The sequence below is a fragment of the Lactuca virosa genome, chromosome 8 (assembly GCF_052849685.1).
Source record: "Lactuca virosa cultivar CGN04683 chromosome 8, Lactuca_virosa_CGN04683_v6, whole genome shotgun sequence".
Classification (NCBI taxonomy): domain Eukaryota; kingdom Viridiplantae; phylum Streptophyta; class Magnoliopsida; order Asterales; family Asteraceae; genus Lactuca; species Lactuca virosa.
The window spans coordinates 231,369,478-231,390,191 of NC_136433.1; the positions used below are offsets into that span (position 1 = coordinate 231,369,478).

General features: G+C 31.4%; 3 protein-coding genes across 3 annotated transcripts; 2 read left to right on the plus strand and 1 right to left on the minus strand.

The window, feature by feature from the left end:
• Positions 1 to 14,010: 14,010 nt before the first annotated feature.
• Positions 14,011 to 16,207, plus strand: LOC145128711 (uncharacterized). The gene is made up of 3 exons (XM_079063518.1): positions 14,011 to 14,350; positions 14,472 to 14,874; positions 15,152 to 16,207. Exons 2-3 carry the CDS (start codon positions 14,494 to 14,496, stop codon positions 15,953 to 15,955), a joined length of 1,185 nt encoding a protein of 394 aa, XP_078919644.1. The 5' UTR covers positions 14,011 to 14,350; positions 14,472 to 14,493; the 3' UTR covers positions 15,956 to 16,207.
• Positions 16,208 to 16,608: 401 nt separating this feature from the next.
• On the plus strand, positions 16,609 to 18,758 carry LOC145128710 (Mitochondrial transcription termination factor family protein). The gene is made up of 2 exons (XM_079063517.1): positions 16,609 to 16,738; positions 16,866 to 18,758. The coding sequence occupies exon 2, from the start codon at positions 16,895 to 16,897 to the stop codon at positions 18,656 to 18,658; it is 1,764 nt and encodes a 587-aa protein (XP_078919643.1). The 5' UTR covers positions 16,609 to 16,738; positions 16,866 to 16,894; the 3' UTR covers positions 18,659 to 18,758.
• Positions 18,759 to 18,838: 80 nt separating this feature from the next.
• On the minus strand, positions 18,839 to 20,072 carry LOC145128712 (FKBP-like peptidyl-prolyl cis-trans isomerase family protein). Its single transcript, XM_079063519.1, has 4 exons — positions 19,674 to 20,072; positions 19,468 to 19,590; positions 19,269 to 19,385; positions 18,839 to 19,097 (listed from the first exon to the last, which is right to left on the minus strand). Exons 1-4 carry the CDS (start codon positions 20,013 to 20,015, stop codon positions 18,975 to 18,977), a joined length of 705 nt encoding a protein of 234 aa, XP_078919645.1. The 5' UTR covers positions 20,016 to 20,072; the 3' UTR covers positions 18,839 to 18,974.
• Positions 20,073 to 20,714: the final 642 nt, after the last annotated feature.

Genomic DNA, 20,714 nt, shown 5'->3' on the forward strand with positions numbered 1-20,714 from the left:
GAATGTCAACACTGTAACCATCATCTCCATATGGAAATAGCAGTGGATATTGAAGAGGAAGGTATGAAGGATGCAATTCACTGATACGTTATAGAAATCCAGTTTTTGTTTCAACAACAATATCCCTCTTTTCAATTGAATCACAAATGTCACCGACAATTAAAGCGGCAACCTCAGAAGCAGTCGGTAGGTTATATGTTCTTCCATCTCGCTCCCTTCTCCCGATAAGTTGTAGTTTCATATCAACTTGAGGATTTTTCTGAAAAGTATCTCTTACCATCCTATAAGATCTAACCAACACATTATTTGAATCCAACATCACCTGAATATCTTCAATAATATCACTATCAATTGACGTTGATTGATCTTTTCCCCCACTAAAATAAATGAAATTATACATAATATTAGTAATATATATATATATATATATATATATATATATATATATATATATATGTGTGTGTGTGTGTGTATAATGAATAATTATGAATAAGAAGGATGAAAAAAATACCCAAAGCATCTTTGTCTATTTGAAATTTCGTTCTCAGTATCATAAATGTATAACTGAGAGAATTTTGGTTCCGATCCTTTTGCTGGTAAAAGGCTTCCAATACTATGATAATTTTGACCACCCAGTCTGAAAATGTATGGAGCGTTTCCTCTATTGATTGAAGAATCAATTTTACCACCCATCGACGTAAAAGAAAACATTGAATTGTAACGTCTAATGTTTTTCATGAAGTGTTTGCTTTTAGAATCCATATTTCGAAACATTATTTCATAACTTGGGGGTGCTCTCTTTAAATCTGGAAGTTGAACTTTTCCGTAACCACAACATAAAGAATAATCTGTGTTCCCCTTTTTCTTTACCTCTAATGGATTCATTTCTCCATAACTTTGCATGACATGTTTGACATACAACATTTTGATCACCATGATCCAAATATTCTGTAAAATAAAAGTTGATGAAAAAAATATTAGTGAAATTTATAAGTATATACAACCCAGTATTCGAAATGTAAAAAAAAATGAAAATGATTATTATTTTTTTATTACCATTTGGGATACCAACTATAAGGTTTTCATTTATGACTTGATGTATATTTTCTACATTTTTTGTCAAATCAATCAACGGGATAGGGGATAAATGTGTCGTCTTTCTTTTTAATTTATGACATTATGGATTTAACTTGATTGATGATGAAGAAGCAGTTATTGTAGATGCATTTTTTGATGTCATATCATTTGAAAGTACATAGTACTGTCTTTTGTCTGGTAACTTGGAAGTGACATATTTATCGAAACCGATGTTATCTGAAGAAAATAAATAAAATAAGTATATATATACTTATATCCGGATTATAAAGAAAATTAATAATAGTATATTTTAAAAACAATAAATTATTACCATTTGTAATGTTAGATAACGGATTTCTAACATTTGTAATGTTAGATAATAGAGTTCTAACATTTGTAAAGGAAGGAGAGTATTGTACGGTTGTATTTTGGATTCCGGGTGAATTAAATGAATTGACATTTTGAGTTTGACCAACAATGTTGGTTGATTGATCTGCAAATAACAAAAATTTATGAAAACTAAACACATATGTATAAAACATATTAACAACCTGCAATCATATAATATTACAAGATAATTAAAAAAATATGAGAAATCATTTATTGTATATAAATGTAAAATAACCGTAAAACATGGAATAAAAAAATAATAGGATTATAATTAATTATATTTTTTAAGAGATGCGATATTGATGTACTTGGAACGTTGGATGTTGTATTCATTTTCTTCGATCTTTTATTTTGCAAATATATTTTTCTTTGTTTTCTTTTCTCTCTGGCTTGCAAGTGGCACATGTTATTGCTGTTTTCTGCATAACAGATAATATGACAGGATATGAAATGTATAATTACGTAAATAATATGTTTATATAATAATATTGAATAAATAAACGTACCTTTGTAAGCATCGGTTACCAATTTCGAAGAATATTGACTTGCAGCGGACGAAGAATTTGACAATTTATCTATTTTTTTAAGTTAATAAATATGTATGTTATTAAAATAAATATTATGTGAATTAAAAAATAATAAATAACAATAATACAATTTGTATATGAAAAAACTTACCTTTGTAAATCGAAGTTTTAACAGCTGTAGTTGTTGAGGCTAGATTTGTTGATGTAGTACCCAAATTAATATTTTTTTGTATTATTTAAATAGAAACTATTTAGTTTTACAGACTTTTTAGAAGAAAGTGAATGCATTGTAAGTCTGCAACATTAATAGTTAAGATAAATAAAATTAGTTATAAAATAATATGCTTAACAGATAAGAATTAAGTAGTTCATATAATAATTATCTAGCGAAGAAATGGGTATAAAGTCAATTTTTTGTCATTTTTAAGTATTCTTGTTAAGTAGTAGGAAAAACAATACAATTTAATTGTGTCATTTTTTTGAAATGGTTTATTAAAATGTACATATAAATTATAAATTAGTTTATTAATGTATTATTTATTTATATATAATAAGTCAATTGAATAGGTTGTATTTAATAACTATAGAGTTGAATAGTAACAGAAGGGCAGTTTTGATATTTCAGTTAGACATTTAAAGATTGCATAGGGGCTAAGCAAATGTCAGGTTGCAATTTTATACTTATTTCTTTATTTATTTATTAAATTTATTATTTATTTTTTTATTTATTAGGATTGGGATAGGGGATTATTTAAGGCCTTATAAAGAAGTATGTTGTGATTCAACTACAAAAAATTATGATTACAAAACATTACAAAATGTATTTCAATTTTCAACTACACATTCTATTATGGGTTGGAGTCGGATACAAATAATGTATTTCAATTTTCAAAGTTGGTTTCTTTTTTGCTCCAATTGTATTGTTATGGCTGATATGCATTAATGGACTTGGTTTATATAATATATTCGCATGGAACTCACAAGTCTACAAAGCTCTTTCACCTTATTACATGTATAAGTTTTTAAAGAAGACAAAGACACGTGGCTGGATGTCATTGGGAGGCATTTTACTCTGCATTACATGTAAAATAAAACTTCATATTCGAATCTAGTAACAACTAACAATTACTACTTTAAAAGGTTCATAACAATCTTGATGATTAATTAATTAATTAATTAGGTCAAGAAATGGCAATACTCTCCCCACCAACTCTCTCTCACGACGTCTTCTTCATCACTCCGTCTCTCTATCTTTCTCTCTGTGTGTGTGTGTGTGTTCCTACCAAAAAAACCTAAAACCGACTTCGTTTCACACCATTATGTAATTGGGTTTTTGTTTCAATGGACTCCAACCGACGTAGAGGGTCGTCGCCGGTTAACCCTCACTGACTCTCCTCGATTCCCCCACAATCGATTGGGTTCAACAACGCATCAAACGGAAGCTGGAAGATTTCATCGACGATGACCGCTGCTCCTGCGACATAGTCTCCGTCAGTTGAGAAAAGAAAATCCTAACCCCGACTCTCTTTCTTCCACTGCCGACCTCAATTCCTTCCCTATGGAAATTACCACTTATCATCCTTATTTCCAACCTAGGGCTTCTTCAAGTTCCATTTGTTCTTTCCCCAATTTCACACAATTCTTCATTCGGATGATCTCAGGGGGTAAAACCCTAGTTCTCCATGGAAACCCTAAAGATAACGTCTCAGTGTGGGATCAGAAACGACTACGGGTTCCATTTAGTTTCCGACATCTGAAGGCTGCGTAAAGGCGAAAGAGGAGTTTGCATATAGTCTGTCAAATCCTGGTTTTTCTTGGTTTGTCAAGCTAACTTTAACCCCCAAAACGCCCTTTTCGTTCCTTGCCCAAATGATCGAATAAGATTCTTCCCAAATCCAGGTTATATAACTTATAACCCTATGTAGCTTCATGTTTTCCATCTAAATCTTTTACAAAGGGGTATTAAGGTAATTGTTTCATGTTTGCAGCATCTAAGGTGTATTTGACCGAGCAATTTTCTTACAGTTAGCAGGAATCAATGTCTGTTGAAATGTAATTGATATTTTGGTTAATTTATGGTTTGTGACATCTGTTTCACAACAGGTAAAACATTTTGGTTGAGGATTTGTAGATATTGTTAGAGATGAAGAGATTAAAAAACGTTGTAATGTAATTTCAACATACATACAGAAACCAATGTAATGTAATTTCAAAACACTAACCTGATGTGAATATGAAAATCTTGCAGGAATTAAGAGACTTTTAAATCAAAAGCAGTTGACGTGTGAATTGAAATGTGGAATAGAACTTGTATGGAGCATCTTGATGTAACTTTGCCGAAAGAGCAATCTTAGATGTAATTGAAAGACAAAGAAGACGAATGAGGAATTTAAAAATTATCTCTTCACGTTCTGAGGTATATTTATAGATATAAAATAATTCTTTTAATATTTTTCAAAATATAATCCCAGATTTTATGGATTTATTGTTGTTGAAATTGTATTGGATAATATTGTGTTACTGATTTTATTGGATTTAGTACATTAGAAATCAATTTAATTTTAATATAGGATTTGCATTTAATAAGGGATTACATAAAATTAGGAAACAATCAGTTACATGGACGGAATTTATAGAGTATCTATTATATTGATATCTTTGACTTAGAAATCAAGATATGAATATTCCTGATCTATTGATTTTTGAATGCAGAGATTGATTTTAAAATGGAAAACATATGACGTCCGTGATTCAAAATCAAACTGGGACTTTAATGGAGGTAATTGCATCCTTTTTGCAGACATGTCGTCTTTAGTACTTAATTAAAATTTATATTTAATAAATAAAGTAAAAATATATTTTATTGTCCAGGTGTTAGGGCGTTGAAGGAGCAGGTGTTTGCGATTGCTTGCTCACATGTTGGAGGACATAAGTGTGCACGGAACTTGATAATAAATAGTTCAGTTGAAGATTGAAAAGTGTCTGGACATTGGTAAGACAATCCATAACCATTTATTTATTCTTATTTTTCTATTTGAAGCAGAGTCTATAACATTTACTTGCCAAAGAATGTATTAAGTCATTTTTCTTATGAATACTTTCTTGTGTTTTTGTTGTATAAGGTATGGTTATGTTACCCCAGATGATGTGGCTGAATTGCTTGAACAACATATCAAGAAAGGTGAGATAATTGAAAGGATTTGGAGGTACCCTTTTCCCCTCTTATGTATTTAGCTTTAATTGGTTTTATATCCCAAGTTTTTTAGGGAAATTAATATTGTTAGAAGTTTGTGCATAATGTTATAATGGATATGATCCTATGACCTAAATGAATCAATTGATTAATCCTTAAAAACCATTCATCACCAGATAATGATTTCTACTTGGTTATGTTATTAGAAAATAGAAATGATTTGATAGAAAACATTTAAACATCCATAATCATAGCTGAAGCTATAAAGACGTTAACATTTATAAACACGTAATAATGGAATACATTTTTTGGCTACTATTATGCCAAATATTAGATATTTATTTACAACAGAAAAGACAAACAAATCTCTCATGGAATTGACTATTTTTATGCTTTTGCTGCTACATTTCTTCTCTGACCTTCATGGTCAAGTTGATTGATTTTGACTTTCAAATAATGGATAAGATTTTATTTAATAAACTATGTTTCTGTACAATAATACATCAGATTTTATTTAATAAACTAAGTTTCTGTATAATAATAGTGTGGGTGGTTTATGTGATAAGAATGAGTGAAAAAATGAATGTTGTACCTAAAAAAAATGATGTACGTTTTAATTAAATATAACATCTAGATAAAAATAATGTTTATATTAAAACCAGTCCAATAGATAAATCAACCAAAATGAAAAAAATTAAAATGAACCATAGTCTTAAAATTTGTCCAATAAGTACCTAAATTTCCAACAACCATCGTACCAAATCACCAAACATTATTTAAAACTTAACCAACATGAACCAAATTTATTTGTTTGTTAAACCAAAAAAAAACTCACTTTTCCACTTTTGGAACTAAAAGTGGATTTCCCTCTCCCATTGATTTTCTTTTAGATTTTGTTGAACTGAAATCAAATCCACCATCAACATCATAAATGTCATGGAGGTTGCGCTTCAAATCACCTGATATTTTCATTGGACTTGTTGCGGATGATTTATCAACTGTTGAGGGAGTAAAACTCTCATCCGTTTGTGATATCACATCCTAAATTAAAAAAACATAAGTTGACAATTGGAATAATTAAATATAAATAAAACTTAATGTTGTAATATATAATACCTTTTCAACATTCTGAACAACATCATCTGATTGCAGTGATACTTCATTTAAGGAGACTGATTGAACACTCTAGAAAATAAAATGGAAATATGTAAAACGTTATGTATGTAAATAAAAAACAAATATAAATGTTGAACATTAAAACATTATGTACCATAAGTTCTAGTTTACTTTCCAATTCGGAAACAATGGAGACATCTTCTGTAAGTTTGACAACGGTGTAGATGTGGTGGTTGTCGAGGCCAACAAAATTAATAACCCTAATTATTACACACTAAAATAGTGTATAGTGGTAAAGGGATCGAATCCACGGGGATTGGTTCAATTTAATAACTCTATGAAAAATCTCTTTGTAAAAATACTTGGAAAATGACAATAAATTAAAACTGGGGGTTTTAGTGTTTTGAAATACTTGAAACAAACTAGAATTAACTAAGATTTAAATAGACAATTTCAACAAGAATAAGAGTTTGATGTAAAATCAATAAGAGAAGGATGGTTGACTTAAGGTTCCTCACTTTGACTTTTGATGAACATATCATTAGAATCAAATGGTGCAATACTTGTTTTAAACCCTTAATTTGGCTATAGTAATCCAAGGAGCTTGAGATTACCTAGACTTTTCTTAATTGTTGAAATGGTTAGAGAAGCTCATAACAATTTCCTTAGTTAAAGTCACTAATTCCATTAAGCATGTAATTAGTGAAAGTCAACTAGCATTAAGAACCAAAAAAATCACCAAATCCAAGAGGGGTCAAATGCTTTCACCACCATGTTGGAGAAAATGTTTTTATGATTGTGTGAAGTAAAACTAACACAAGAATCACTTGTTGCTTGCTAATTTGAAGATCCTTTACTTAATCAAGAAATTAGCCAACTAATCACCACAAACACATTTAAACTCATGAATAAAAACATGCAAGTAATGATAAGATGTTAAAACACAAAACATTTTCATAAAGATTCAAACACAAATTCATGGATTCTTCAATATTCAACAAAAGTTCAAAGGATTCAACAAAAGTCAACCAAGATTAGTTTAGCCAAGCATGACTAAACTCAAGGAAACAAAGTTAGTTAAGATTGTACCAAACATTTAGCAAGAATTAAGAGATGAAATGGTGAAGTTCTTGAGGGTTCTTGGCCTTCAAAAAATGCTCCAAACTCCAGAGAGAAAGTATCAAAATCGGACCTCTAAGATTATGCTAAAGAGGCACACCAACCTTCCCAATATAGAGCTCTAAGTAAAATCCCGAAATTGCCCTTGTCAGGAATCCACGCGGGCCGCGAGGAATCTTACGCGGGCCGCGTGACTTCGACGGAAATTTTTGGGCTTCTTCAAGTCTTGGGCCCCCACAGCTAATCCATTGGCCCAGTTCGAATCCAATCTGCTTCTAGCCCATTTCTCTTCAATATTTCTTCAATTTGAGCCCAATTTGTCTCTCCACATCACTCAAAACTTCCGCAAATTCCTAAACATCGATCTTGCACACTCAAGAATTCTCCCGTGGCTTTCAAATTTAAAGTTTAATTCTTCCAACCCTTCAAATAATTGACAATCCCACTCCATGCATCACCTCTATAGCCATCAAGCCTAAAATCCTCGTTGTTCTCCAAGTCCAATTGCTTTCCAAAAGATCCCGCTCCGTTAGTCTCCTTAAAATCTGTAATTAAGCTCACAAAACTCGAAAGAACCCGAAAGTGGTCATAAAATAACAAAAAGGAAAATATGCATGGAAATTATCTAAATTGTGAATGAAATATGCTAAAATAAACTATAAAAAGAAGTAAATAAAATGAAGCTATCAAGATGTTGTTATAGTTGGTGACATTGTAGGATGTAATATCTACAAGAAAGGCAAATTTCCGGTTTTTCAAGACGTTCATTTGATTTGGAAATAGGTGCAAACTGTCGCCAGCCTGTAAGAAGATTGTTTAATATATTAAAACAAATAAAATGTTATTCGATAGAAAAATATGAATAAAATATTATACCGCTTCATGTATTTTTTTCAACTCGAATGCACTTATATCCAACAGCCTTTTTGCTTCTCTATCAAAAAGAGTTAATCCAATGGTGCCAGTATGATCTTGTACATTGATTGGAATTATATACCTAAAAAAAATTAGATTAATAGTAATTTTGATGAAAGATTGAAATGATTAATTAATATAAATAGATATGTGTATACTTTATAACAGTATGAAAATTCGAATCATTGCAAGCTGCATTTTTACACTTAATAACAACACTATCTTCCATCTTGCCGGGGGCGGTATAGGAAAGATTGGTTTTGGGCACATTGTTTACCCTGCTTCCACATTTGTAACACGCTTCGTAATACCAAGGTAGATTCTGTGTTATATTCACAATGGAACCAACTAATAGAATTTTCATTTCCTATATAAAAAAAATGTAAAATTAAAAAAAATACAATATTTAAATAAAATTAAAAGATATAAAATCAATAAAATATACCTTTAGTGGTTCTGTTATCTCACAAACAGTTTTTAAAGGGAAATTCCCTTTGAAATCATCTATATAAGAAGAAGAGTAGCTTGGAAGTGTAGTTATGCTTTTTTCAAACATACCACCATTGTTATCTGCTTTCAACCTGTAATGTTTAAAATTATATTATTAAATATAAGAAATTGTATTCATTTAAATAATAATTATAAGATAAATATGTTTAAAAAAAACAAAAAAAAAACGAACTCTTTCTTAAAGTCATTAATTTCCACAATGTCAGAATTAATGAACATCTTGGTTACATCGAAATGACTTTGAGCTTGACCAATTCCTGTAAAAACAGATAAGTCAATAAAAGAAGATTCGAAAACAGATTAGGCAATAAACTACAAACCATTCCAAACGTTAAGTTTGACAAACTGCATCACTATAACAACACAAGTAACCGTGGTGTTACTTTTCAGGTACTGTGACATTTGGTGTGCCTGACTTCCAAATATAGTGATATTGAGGTGTACAGACCTAAATAAAAAATTAATTTAATTAGTATGAAAAAATATGATTCAAAATAATAAATAAATGAAATAAATATCATCTCACTGTAAGTTGGTAATAGTCATCTTTATGTAATGTCTTGATGGGTTAGGATTGGTTGTCTCAAGAGGCCTAAATGAGACAATTTGCCCAATAACATCTACATAATTTTAATAAAAAATAGTATATAAGATTAAGTTAAATACTAACATACTAACATTTATAATAAATTTCACAAGTTATAAAAGTGAATGGAATAAAATTAAACAACTAACCAAAGAATGAGTCTCTTGGGCATTTATGTTCGATAATAGAGTTAAAATCAGCAAACACAAAACCATTAACTGGACCCGAAAAATCATCACATTTTTTTACAATACTTTTACAATCCAAAGTTAAGGTCTGTTTCTGACCGGTAACACTAAAACCATTTTTAACAGCCGCCATGTTTGGTTTTAAAATGATATAACTTTCACCTTCCTTTAAAAGGTCACGAAATCTGGAAAAATTTTGACTGAAAACACGAGATTGGTATTTTGTACCCTGATAAAACAAATAAAAAAAATTATTCATTGAAACATATGAAATATTTAGTGGGTTTAAAAAAAGTTAACCAACCTCCTCGTCCATGATGATCATTTCAATCGATAAAACCTGGTTATTTTTTATAAAATTCCAAATCTTTAACACCCGTAGTTTGAGATGTGAATCATCAGCGATATGTTCAATGTCTTTTAGGTATATTTTACTGCCGATATTCATTTCCTGCAAACAATTCATAGCATATTGAAATTAATATCAATTTTGTATGACCATCGGCAAAACGGTCATTTTTGTTATTTTTGAGGTGCTACATTCACAGTTAAGCAGTTAAGCAGTTAAGCAGTCAAGAAAATAAACAATTAAGCAGTCACAGTGAACAAAGCATACCCAAATAGATAGATGAGGACATATACAATGTTTAAACCATTGACATAAAGAGTAACTATAAACAATTTATTATATTGCTATTGAAAATATAAACATACAGTAACAATGAGTAATACATTCAGATAGTCACAGTGAATAATACATTCATTAAGCAGTCACAGTGAACAAAGCATACCCAAACAATTTAGATACATTCAGTGAAAATCGTAGCATGACATAAAGAGTAACTATAAACAATTTATTATATTGCTATTGAAAATATAAACATACAGTAACAGTGAGTAATACATTCAGATAGTCACAGTGAATAATACATTCATTAAGCAGTCACAGTGAACAAAGCATACCCAAACAATTTAGATACATTCAGTGAAAATCGTAGCATGACATAAAGAGTAACTATAAAGAATTTATTATATTGCTATTGAAAATATATACATATAGTAACAGTGAGTAATACATTCAGTGAAAATCGTAGCATGACCGCAAATTATTATTGGTGACCATTTTTGTATATCGACTTTTATTTGTACATAGATCTAGTTGAAGTTAGCGATTTCATCGTGTCACCAACAGTGTGAATAATGATAAGAATGAAGCAGATACATATACATATACACACAAGGTAACAGATACACAAACGGATTGATAACAATGACAAATAGATTGAGATAGAAACAGATAGAAGGCGACTTCAAGAAAAACACAATGAATAATCATAACAAAAAAATTTAATAGCATACCTTAAAGCAATAACAGAAGGCGACTTGAAGATATTTTGGAAAATTTTCTTTTTCTCTGAAATTTGGAATCGCTGTGAATGAAAATAACCGTGACAATGTATTTAAGATAAATCGATTAGGTAAATTACGGGTTTTTAGGAATTGATAAGCATCATATATTTGAAAGATACGTTTATCGTTTGAAATTAAATAATGATTATTTACTTTCCATTTTTTTAATGTTGCAGGAAGAATTCAAATTGACGTCCAGAATTTTAGGAATCGATTGGTTACTTGAAGGGCAATATCAGAAATTAACATTATCAGAAAGAGTGGGAAAAATCGATTGGGGGGTGGCTATTTGACTGCCACGTGTACAAAGTCTACTTATTTATTAAAATAGGGGATTAAATGCTTGAATTATATTGTACTAGATGAATTCTCGCACGTTGCGCAGCGAAGATTAAAAATATATTGTTAAAATATTGAAAAATATATGTTTAAAATGGTTATGTTATTGACATTAACTTTGAGATAACATTTTTACACTAATTTATATATATATATATATATATATATATATATATATATATATATATATATATATATATATATATATTCTCAATTATTTTGAACAATAATATTCATTGACATCAACTCACATTCCTCATTAATAGAATTAAATATAATTATCTATTTAGTATTATTTTTAACAATTATTATTATTGATTAATTATATTTTTACTTATGCGATCATTTTTTAATTTCAATAATGATGTTCATTTAAAATACAATTTATTTATAGCTAAATGTAATTTATAATTTGATGTTATTATCATTTAAAATTGTTATTCGTTAATTTTAAACCACTTATTATTAATAATAAGTTAAAGAAGACTTTTAAGAAACACTTAATATTATTATTAAAATGTGAAACATACACTAAATAATAAAGTGATAAGATAGACAATTTGCATTTCAAAAGAGACTTGCATGGATAATATGACATATCCATGTAATTTGATTTTATTATTTATAATTGTTGCTTATTATATATTTAAAACAAATCTTATATAAACATCCAACCTAAATATCCATCTTCAAGTTTTCTTTCTTCGCCACGTAAACAAACTTTTGTTATAAAGCCAAAAATGGAATAAAAGAAACACTTAATTGTATGATCATGATATATTGTATTTTGATTGGGGCTTGTACAAAATATGCATGAGCATATATTATTAATTTATCTTTTGTTTGGCATTGAAGTAACATTTGAATAAGGAAAATAAGAGTTTGGGTAATTCGAATAAGATAGCTTCAAATCCAACGTATCGAACGGATTACCCATTTACTAAAGTCTAAAACCCAAAAACTCAAACATGTTTTAATACCATACAAATGCATGAGGTTTTAGCAAATTATTATCTCATATGAATTACCATTGATTATGTGTGATTAATTATTAAGAAGGTGAAAAGGTTTGGGGGTTTCAAATGCATGAGGTTTTAACAAATTATTGTGGGGGGTTTCAAATGCATGAGGTTTTAGCAAATTATTGTTGGGGGTTTCAAATGCATGAAATTCAAGAGAAAATGCAAGCTTTATAAGTATGTAAGATTTGTATAATAAAATCTGTAAATATTGTTAAAGTAGATGGTTCACATTATCAAACTTGCCTCTTTTATGTCCCTTTTTTTTGCATAATTTCTCACCCAAAATGATAACTTTGTATTGCAGTTGCTAAACCTAATTTCATACAAAGACGAAGGATGAAAAGACAGGACAACATCGTTTTGGTAACGAGGCCCCAAACCCACAAAACAACAACCATTTCAATTAATTTGGAAGTTTGGGGTGAGTTTCATAATTTCAGAGTGGCCCCGAAAAAGATTGATATTTAAGGCGTAAGGCTATAGGATATGGTCGTTTTTAGCACAGAGTGTTAGAAACTTTTAGTTTTTGACAAAACATTCTAGTTTAGACAAAAAGTTTCGCTTGACAATACTAGCGTTTAACTTTTAATTTAAACAAAACGCTTCAAATTTAAAAGCTATTTCATGTGTCATTTAACAAAACGCTACTGTGCTTGCAAATCAATTCCCAGAATTGCCCTTAAAAATATATTTACATATTTATCCCTTTTAAACAATCGTTCTTTTATGTAATTTTACATATTTCAAAAGCTTACGGTTATTTTTGTCAAATACTTATATAACAAATAAAAGGTTGTGATTAGACTTGAGATTGAAATTGCATTTGTGGTTGGGAATGAGATTGGGGTTAGAATTGTGGTTGGTTTAGGATAAGATAAAGGTAGTATGCACCAAAATAGTGGAAATTAGGATGTGAATAAGTAGGGCGATCACTTTGATTTTGGATAAATGTGAGATTGGGTTTGTGTTTTGGGTGTTTTTTGTTAGTTTTTGGAGTTCTTGGGTTGGAAGGGAAAACTATTTTTTCACAAATATGAAGACTTATTGAATATAAATTAGAATAATGTAATATGGTATAAAATGTGGTAGTAAGTGGTATTTATATAAGTTGAAAAGAATGGTAAAACTTGATTTAAAAAAAAAGGTAAAAAATGAATAGTTTTTTGAAATTGGTAAATGGCTCACACACTCTCTCTGTCTCTCACCGGCTAGATGTTACCGAGTTTAGTCACCGAACTCAGCATGCCGAGTTGGTGTGGGCTTTTGCCCAATCTTACCAATATCATTCCGCCTCCTCTAAGAGTCCAACTCATATCCTAAGAAAACCCATCTAACTATTTCTTGGCAAAACTTAAGGAAAAAAAAGACTAGAGTTGTCCTTTTTTTTCTCATAAATAATAGGTTTAGCTTATAAAAAATATAGGTATTTTTGGTATATGTTGGGGGCGAGGTTACTATCGTTTATTTTTCTTTTGTATTAAATTTGTTAATTTTTTTTTTCTAGTATTCGCTACAAATTTAATACTTTGATAACAAAACACAATTTGAGGTCACTTATTTTCACATAAATGAGATAAGATATTGCGATTTATATATATGAGTTATTGAACTGTATGGAAGTAAATATTCATATCCATAAAAAAATGGAGCATATCATTTCGCTTCCATATTACGCCAAAACTCAACAGTAATCGAGGATTCTATTCCTTTCCCCAGCGCGAGAAATCGGATTTTGAACTTTCTGATTTGTTTATTCTTTGTGGGGTTTTATTATTGATTATACAGTAAAAGTGGTCTGTGTGTAACCACAAGCAACAGATTTGTCAGATTAGGGTTCTTATTATAAACAGATTATCAGAGTCCAGTGCTTTGTTGTGAATCAGATAAAAAAAATTATTCATTCAGAGATCGCTTAACGATTTGTTTATGAATTCAGTACCAAATCCATCATTACACATGTATGGAAGCTTCACTTTACTTCCCCTTCTTTCTAAAACTTTATATGTTTTCAAATCCTATATCCTTTCCATGTTACTGATCATTACACTTGCTTTGATTGATTCTGTTTACATTTTACAGAATTCGAACTTGACAGCTGGAAATGGAGGATAAAGTTGTGTCGAAATTCGAAGACGATGAAGATGAATTTCGAAGTTGTTGTTCAGATGAGGAGAAACTTGAAGAAATTGCGGATTTGGAGTCGAAAAATGGTGATTACGAGCTTGATGAATTTTCGGTTCGAATGTTCTTCAAGGGTGTATCGATTTCAGAGCCAGGAAATGAATTGGGTGTTTCTGGAATTGGAGTGATCATGGAACGACCTAACAAGGTTCCTTCGATTCAGGTTCAGAAAAGACTTGAATTCTTTGTTGTTGAAGAAGTAGCTGAATATTTAGCTTTGATGGATGGTCTATCTGAGGCAATTCAGCATAACATCAAAAGGGTATATGCATTTACCGATTCCCAGAACTTATTTGATCAGGTGAGCAGTTTCTTTTGCCTAAGAACAATTGTTTTTGATGTGTTTTTTTTGGCATAAAAATCTACCCAATTATAGCATTTTACCTATAACTTTTTTCTTAAGGACATTATTTTTTGAAAAATCTACCCAATTATAACAAAGAAATTTGGTGTGTATTTGGATAACATTGCAACAGTTTATAGATTTTTCAAAGTACAGTGCTATAATTGGAGGCAATGATAAACAAATCATTGAAAGTAGATTGCTATTTCCGCATCTAACCCATGTTTTTTGGCAGATTACAAATGATTCTACCCTCAAGAATCCACTTCTCATGGCATTGAAGCAAAAAATACTTGAACATGTTGAAAATCTTGAACATTTTGTTCTAAAACATGTTCATGATGTCAATCTCAAGTACCCTTTGCATCTAGCAAAAGTGGCAATCGGGATTGTACATGATACCAAAGATGATCAAACGGTTGAAAATTGTGTACTTTGTTGTGAAGATAAACCAACACCCATGATGATCACATTGAAATGTTCACATAAATTCTGTTCTTGTTGTATTAAATCACATGTTGATGAAAAAGTTCGGTCATTTGAGGTTCCCATTAGGTGCCCAATCCCGAACTGTAGGAATTACATTTCTACCCTTGAATGCAAAGTGTTTCTTCCCGTTGCCTTGTACACATTGTTAGAGGAGATGGACGTAAGTGAATGTGCAATATGGGGTGAAGAGGAAGAGGAAGAAGAAGAAGAAGAAGAAGAAGAAGAAGAAAATGACGAAAATACCCTCACCCCAACTACTCGTTCCAACCCTTCACAGCAGTTTGAGGAATGGGCATGGGAGTCTTTTGGTTCACTTTCAAACATGACAGATGCTTATTCTGATCAAGAAAGATCACAACTTGCATTGATTCAAAGATTTCTTGCAGGTGGTGGTTTTAGCCTTGGTGACCACCACGAACCTCCATCTTCGCCGCCAGATGATGGTGGCTCGTATCTTGATAACACTATCAAGGACCTTGACCAGCTGCCTTGGCTTGAGAGATTTGTTTCTGTTATAAGTGATGATTGTTATAATGAATACACTCGGTGAAGCCTGTTTCTTTTTCATGCATTTGACTTTGTTGAAAAAAGTCAAAGGTGAATGTATGATCGTAAATTTTCTTGTCGGGTGTTTGTTTCGTTTGGGAAAATATAGAAGACATGGACAATGAGAAACTAAAAAAATGAAGCTTTTATCAAGCCTATAACGGATGATTTGCTTTTAGTAAATGATTCAATGTATCGTAGAATGGTAAAGTTGTATGGAAATTGGAATCTTGATAAGATAATCCATTAAACTTCATCAATTGCACTCGATCAAATCTCGTGAAACATATTGCAAAATACAAATGCCTACATATCCAACACCGTTGGGAAGTTTTTTTTTTCTTTTTTTTTTTGAAAATTTTGATGTTATTTATTAGTTTTGTTATTTTTAAATTTTTTTAATGAAATGTTATTTGAATTTTATGATTTATATTTTTATTAGTTTTATAATATGTGAGTTTGTATTGTAATCCATATCACACTTATATTGAATAAAAGTAGAAAATAATCAACAAACAAATACAAATGAGTTTTCAAAAGAAAATCTTTTAGTGTCATAATTTAAATTAAGAAACGTTAGGGGTCCAATACAAAATATGGTTTTTGTAATGGGGTCTTTTAAAGTAAACCATAATGTAGAGGGTGCGTGCGTAACTTTAGTCAATAATATAAGCCGAAAAAAACCCCTAAAGAAGGGCTTTAGGAGAATCCTCCATCGCAACCTCATCAGATTACGCAATCTAATGGGCATTACTTTCGAGATTCAACTGAAGAAACAAAATGTCATGTAAGTGATCTTGATTCCACTGCTTTTGTGCTCTATTAATTTGAATTTGCCTACTTTTTAACTCAAAACCCATATGAGAAAGCTAGACATTGAATAAATTTGTGAATACCCTCTTGTTCTTTTACAGAATTATTTCTGGGTAGTGTGAACTTTGCTATGCTGATTCGCGGGATAAGTAATCGTCGAATTTGGAACTCCGACATGATTTCTGAACTGCATCATCTGCTTTGCTCACCAACTGTTTGTAAAAATGCCTGTACTGGAAACGGGCTATCTTTCGTATCATTCAAAAGACGAAACTTTTGCATATCAGAACCCACAATTCGAGTAAAAGCTAGCGTCGTTTGTTCACATCCATCACAAGCTCCTGTCAGTGGAAATCGAATTTCACGGGTGGTAAGAACAGAGGCACAAACTGCACTTTTTGATTATCTACATTTCACTAGAGGCTTCCATTTCACCGATGCAGAACACATCAGCAAGAACTCCCCTAATTTCATCCAAAACCTGCTATCAGTGGTTGACAACGATCAAGATGTATCACGAGCATTATCAAAGTACTTTCGGTATAATCCCATCAATGAATTCGAACCTTTCTTGGAGAGTTTAGGTCTACCCCCTTCTGAGTACCCATCATTACTTCCCAAATCATTAATCTTTTTAGGAGATGATTCTCTTCTACTTGACAATTTCCATGCTCTTTGTGGCTACGGGATTCCCAGAATCAAAATTGGCAAAATGTATAAGGAAACAAAAGAGATATTCGAATACGAGCATGGAGTGTTACTGAAGAAACTTAAAGCTTATGAGGAATTAGGGTTGAGTAAATCAACTGTTATCAAACTCATAACATGCTGCCCTTCACTTTTAATCGGACTTATTGATAATAACTTTCTTGTTGTTCTTGAAAAGCTCAAAAGATTCCGATTTGGAAGTGAATGGATTGGTACTAATATCTCTGAAAGAACAAATTTGAATTGGGACAGAATGCTGGACACCATGAGTTTTCTTGTTCAAGTGGGATACAACGATAAACAGATGGAAATTTTATTCACAGGTAACCCTGCATTACTCTTTGAAGGCTCAGGTAAACAAATTTACATCCTTGTAGCACAATTACTTAAACTAGGGCTCAAAATGAACCAAATATACGACCTTTTCTTGAAAAACCCCCAAATTCTATCATCCAAATGTGCCAAGAATCTATGGACAGCTGTCTGTTTTTTAACCGAAATCGGAATGGAAACAGAAAGAATCGCGGGAATCGTGACTACCCATATGGAAATTCTTGGGTCCACTTCTTTAAAATGTCCGATTACTGTAATGAACAGTTTGAAGCTACAACAAGATGAATTATGTCAAGCAATCAAGAAAGATCCTATGAAATTGGTGAATTTGGGTAGTAATAGTAAAACAATCGATAATCAAGATTCTAACACGATTGTGGAAAGGAAAAACTTTTTGTTGAGATTGGGGTACATTGAAAACTCTGATGAATTATCGAAAGCTCTTAGAAAGTTTAGGGGAAGAGGGAGTCAATTACAGGAAAGATTTGATTGTTTAGTGGAAGCTGGACTTGATTATAATGTGGTTTCCAGTATGATCAAAAGGGCACCTTCGGTGTTAAATCAAACGAAAGATTTACTTGAGAAAAAGATTGATTGTTTGCAGAATCGATTAGGGTATCCTTTGGAAGCTGTAGTGGCATTTCCCTCATATTTGTGTTATGATATTCAGAGGATTAATTTAAGATTTTCCATGTATTTGTGGCTTTTGGAGAGAGGTGCTGCGAAGCCGAAGCTGTCTTTGAGCACTATTTTGGCATGTTCGGATGCGAGATTTGTGAAATATTTTGTTCATATTCATCCTGAAGGTGTTTTTACATGGGAGAGTTTGAAAAAATCATTGAATTCGAGATGATATTTAAGATTAAGACACTTGTTTTGTGTTTGTACTTTTATATGGCATTTTAAAGTATTTATTCCGCTCCAATCCAATAATATTTGCCTATTTTCTCATAGTTTGTTGATTGTATATCAATGATTTTTTTACCAGTAGCATAACATTCTTTTCATGGATGTCCTTTATAACTATACCACATATTGAAACCTACGTCTACACATTGAAACTTACGTATACACAAATATACAATTTTTTAACAAAATGCTCCCTGAACTTAGCAGGAATATACATAAATATACAATTTTCAAACTAAATTACAACGAGACTCGCCAATTTAAAGGTGCTTTACATTGACAAGTTCAATGTCAAAAATGAGAATCCCCAAGGTAGAGCCTTCTCCATTTGCAAGTCGTGTAGGATTAAAAATGGTAGTGAACAGCCTTTGCCTATCAAAAAACTTAAAAGAAAAAAAAAAAAAAAAAAACAACAACAAAAAACAAAAAACAAAAAAAAAACGATAAATAAGTCAACATACTTACATTTTTTTTATCAATAATAGCAATGTATTTTATTTCTACTCATAATAATAACGAAGTAGATATTGCTATTATGGGTTTGGAAAGCTTACATCTGGTGGAATGGGCTCCTGAGACATGTTTTGATATCCTTCTGATGGAGGGATGACGACACGACGAATACCTCCCACTTTCATGGATCTAACAGCTGCTTCAATCCCTGATATCACCTGAATTAGGTTAACAAATCACTGTTGAAATCACCAGTAATCGAACAGAATCAAATAGAAAGAGAAATCGACTGATACTTACTTTGCCTGAACCAACAGTGAAGATGAAGGGAAGTGGTTCACCGGTTTCATCTTTGTGGTCGTATGTTGAATCAAAGCGCCATCCCTGCTTAGCAGCTAATCGTCCGTAGTAATGAATCGCAACCTGTGTAGGAACTTTATCAGCAGTTTGAAAAGAAAAAAATAATCTCGGAATGAATTCAGAAAAAAGCAAAGTAAAGGTGAAACCTGATCGCCATTGACGGGAGAATCGCCATCACCAATTCGAAGATCCAGCGCCTTCACACCTCCAGATTCAGGTAGTTCGGAGAATTGAGGAGTAGCTGCGGCGGCGGCGGATTCTGAGCAATGAACGGAAGAGTCGCAAAACAAAATTGGAACTGAAAACGCTGCAGCGGTCACCGTCGCCGTTGCTGTTGCGAGAAGAGATAAAGTTCGTCTTGTTACCACCGGATGCGATTCACCACCGTGTGTGGTGGTAGGATGATGAGATTGAGAGTTGTAAGTACAGAACGTCACGGTGTGAGGAAGAAGGAAAGATGACGTAGACGCGCCGTAGCTTAGCATCATCCTTTCCTTCTTTGCGTGTGTGGTTCTTCCACATTTTTGTTTGACTTCGCACCAGATATTTATTTACTATTTAGTCCTTTAACAAATCCAAATTGCATTGAAGATGAACTTTATTGTTAGATAACAACAAATATGCATCTACCAGTATTTTTTCAAAAAGTTTTAACGCCAATATAGGATAATATGATGTGAAATGCACATCTATGTTACCTACCGTTAATATTTTATGTGAAGATATTTAGACTTTTTAAGATTGAAACTTGTGAGATTTCAACCCGAGACCACTATTTTTGTGAAATACACATCTATCTTGGTGACTTATTTTCAAATATTTTAATTTGAATATTAGAGTTTATTATGTTTTCATAACATGGAATGTAATATTTACCACCGTCCAAATTATTTAACATGATATTCACATTATTTTTTTGAACGGCATGTCCTCTTAAAGTTGAAGCTTGTGAGATTTGAACCTCAGACCATTCCATTTTGGAGTGTTAAATCTCAAATGATCATCGCTAGACCATCTTGATGGTGGTGTAACATTTATATTATTTAGGACAAAAAATGGTTGTACTACGTTTGACATTCACCGATACTCATGTCAATGTGATAAAATTGATTTTCTTAGACAAAAAGATGGGACATGTACTTGTTTTTAATTTCTAGCAAATGAAACTCAACATAGAAAATTGCCCT

Coding starts and splice junctions, on each gene's coding strand:
- LOC145128711 (XM_079063518.1), top strand. CDS start 14,494: ATGGAGGATAAAGTTGTGTCGAAATTCGAAGACGATGAAGATGAATTT. Junction 14,875..15,151: donor CCCAGAACTTATTTGATCAG/GTGAGCAGTTTC, acceptor GTTTTTTGGCAG/ATTACAAATGATTCTACCCT.
- LOC145128710 (XM_079063517.1), top strand. CDS start 16,895: ATGCTGATTCGCGGGATAAGTAATCGTCGAATTTGGAACTCCGACATG.
- LOC145128712 (XM_079063519.1), bottom strand. CDS start 20,015: ATGATGCTAAGCTACGGCGCGTCTACGTCATCTTTCCTTCTTCCTCAC. Junction 19,386..19,467: donor TCACTGTTGGTTCAGGCAAA/GTAAGTATCAGT, acceptor AACCTAATTCAG/GTGATATCAGGGATTGAAGC. Junction 19,098..19,268: donor AGGAGCCCATTCCACCAGAT/GTAAGCTTTCCA, acceptor TTTTCTTTTAAG/TTTTTTGATAGGCAAAGGCT.